The 3,050-nt window shown below is 37.4% G+C and overlaps 1 protein-coding gene across 1 annotated transcript in view; it reads right to left on the bottom strand.

Annotated features, from left to right (window-relative positions):
- LOC118743849 overlaps positions 1 to 1,719 on the bottom strand; it is a 9,377-nt gene extending 7,658 nt beyond the window's left edge. Inside the window, exon 1 of the mRNA XM_036476614.1 lies at positions 1,663 to 1,719. Within this exon, the coding sequence (XP_036332507.1) occupies positions 1,663 to 1,719 (57 nt within the window). The remainder of the gene's footprint in view (positions 1 to 1,662) is intronic.
- Positions 1,720 to 3,050: the final 1,331 nt, after the last annotated feature.

The raw sequence follows: 3,050 nt of genomic DNA, 5'->3' as shown, positions 1-3,050 counted from the left end.
TGAAGCCTTCGGCATAGCCGAAGACAGCGCTGCTCTTACTTGTTTTTGATCGGAAAACTGTGGTTCTCTTCAGGAGACTTCCAGTATCAATGCCCAGTAGTTTATTCAACAATTTTTTAATATTAAAGATTTATTATTGGTCACCCATTGCATTTTCTAGGGGCGTTGGCGGACCTATAAAATATAGTTACCGTGAAAAAATGGTTAAAGAAACAATTGGGTATTATTAATAGGAATCTTCTGAATAGGAACCAAGTTATAAAAATATTGATTTTCAAGAATACTACACCATTTCTATTGTTTTTTCTATTTCTAAATAAAAAATAAGGGTATGTTTTTTCGGCATAGAACAATCCTTGGGGGTGCCGGCATTAAAATTCCGACTTTACTCTTTCACATGCATTTTTGGACAACTCTAATGTGCATATATATTTATACGAGTGTCGAATGCTTTGGCTTCTTCAAGTGCTAGTAATACTAAGTAATCTCTAGGCGGTCGCTTTAAATGTGAAGGTCAACAATGGCCAAGCGTTTTATGATTATTATATACTTACGTAGAATTACTTTTGTTAATATGTGTAATTGTATTTCTGTTTGCTTTAATGCTACTGCCACTTGATTTGATAAATAATTTTATTCATTATTTTTTTCAGCTCATACCGCTAACAAGCTGCAATTGTTGCCGGCGCTTCTTCTTATATGATCATCCATGCCGTTGTCTTTTATAGTGTTATTGATATTTGCTGTTTCTCTGCTTTGCTGGTTTTCTTGTATTTTGTACGATTGCGCGTATCTCTTGCCGGTTATTGCTTGCTGCTCCGCTACCGGCCGTCAGTTGCTGATGCTGTTACCATTCGCAGCGATCGCTGTTGCAACGTGCGCTATTCCACTAGTATCGTATGTGGGTACCTGTAGTGTGATTGCTGTCACCCATTGCTGGCGTTGTTTGTCACTCTCGTTGATTTTGTTCGCATAACTTTTTCTTTTAACAAATGTGCATATTTAGTTTACTTAGTTGTTATTGTTTTTGTACTTATGTACATATATTTAAATGTTGATCAGCCTCATATCATGGAATGCACAGTGTGGTAGAATAGAACAAACTCTCCAACCAGTTTTGTGCAATATTAAGCATCCGAAAGAGATGTCGCGTTGCTTTACGAAAGTTTTACATACTATATATTGTAGGCATATATACTTGTCTTCACAACACTTCAAGGCCCTCAAGAAGATCAAAAGAGCTTTTGCGGGAGATAATGAGCGTATGTGCTCGTGCAAAGACCACAACAAGCCTATGTTCCTTTTTTGTATCCTAGATATTGAATCACATTCGTCTAGAAGTCATCTCCATGGGCTAGCAATAGAGCCCGCAGGGAGCGTTTGACCAAACGCCGAATTTGTGTAGGTGACCCTTAAGCCTGCAGTCTGCGATAAGATTGCGTGTGAGGATTCTTAAATTCTCCTTTTGGGAGATTAATTAGTAGTTTTAATACATTAAATTGTATTCTCCTGTAGCTTTGTCTGGACTGCCATTACTTGGATATTGCGCAAGGAACTCATTTCCAAATTACCTTATTGGCACCACAATTAAGGCCCCTCATATGACCTTTATAAATCCACGGCTCTTAAACCATTATTACGCTCAGAACCTCCGTGATGAACCTGCTCGCGATTACTGCTGAGGTCGCTTCCGCGTGGTTTGACGCGAGCTTTCGCCATGATTATCGCTTGAGAAGTGTTTGTAATAATTGTTTAACGTAGCCATGAATGAGGACTTCTTCTATCTACTTTAAAATTGTTTCTATATACTTTCTTTTATGGTAAGCAAGTTGAAATTTAGATATCCGATTTCGAGGATCCCAGGATACAGGACGCTATCCTTAAGTTTGACATATCCGCAAAACTAATACGACTATATAGATTGACGTTTGCACAAACTAAAACTCGATCCAAATTGGGAAGGACCCCTTCGAGTTATTTGAGGCCAAACAAGGTTTTAGACAAGACTAATCACTTTCGTGCAACTTCCTCAATATTATTTTGGAAAGCTTAATTTGAGCTGTCAATCTGAGTCGCAGGTGCACTATACAAATAACTAAAGATGCGTGCTATTGGCGTATGTAGATGATATTGGCATAGTCGGTCTCAACTAAAAAAAAAAACAGTTTCAACTTAAAGATGGGATGAGCCTGCCCAAAACTATACAATGGATCTATTTCATTTATGGAATTAACAATGACAACCACTCTGCCAATTAAATAGCGGCAAATCAGCTGCACTTGATAGTAGTTGGTCGAATAAGGGAATGGATTAGCAACAAGAGTTTACGGGATGTGCATATGTAGCTCAGTGGTTAGCGCTTATGACTTTGCACATCGATTATGCGGGTTTGATCCCTACTGAAGTCTAGGAAAAAGAAGTCTGATGAGAAGATGTAGTGATCTCCGAAATAGCAGCCATAATTCGATCGCTTAGACATTGATGTTTTTTTCATTTTTACTAACAAACAAATCGTGTTACAAAGCTCAATAACACTACTGAATCAAAGGAAGAAAATCAGACAAAACTTTAAATAACGTCAGCTTGGATATTAGGTGGAGAAAACCTATTTATCTTGACTTCTATTGGTAATTGAAAAACAGAGCCCTCTCTTGACGAAAAATACCGCACTTCATAGCGCAGAGGCGAAGTTTTCGAGAAGCCTACATATTTGACAGATCTGTGCATGTGGGCGACGGCATTTTGATGAAAATGATATTGTCAAACAGGCCCATTAGCTGAGGTAAATAAGCTTTAAATTGTGTCACTGAGTTTTGTGTTCACACACAATCAATTAAGTTGAAACAATTAGTGTTTCACTGCTGATACTGTTTTTATTTTGCTTGTGAAAAGTTTTGTATGAATAAAATGGAGAGGTTTTTAACTTTAAATAAAATTTTATTGGTGTATAATAGAAATATTGAATTTTTTCGAGTCAATACAATCAACCCAGTGGGAAAATGTAATGTTTGGGAATGCAAAAAGTAATGGATAGGCCCCATAACCTGCGC

Source organism: Rhagoletis pomonella, unplaced genomic scaffold (genome assembly GCF_013731165.1).
Source record: "Rhagoletis pomonella isolate Grant_MI unplaced genomic scaffold, Rhpom_1.0 Rhpom_scaffold_00007, whole genome shotgun sequence".
NCBI classification, from domain to species: Eukaryota; Metazoa; Arthropoda; class Insecta; order Diptera; family Tephritidae; genus Rhagoletis; species Rhagoletis pomonella.
Note: the sequence above shows the minus strand (reverse complement) of the source record. Positions and strands in the feature narration are given on the sequence as shown.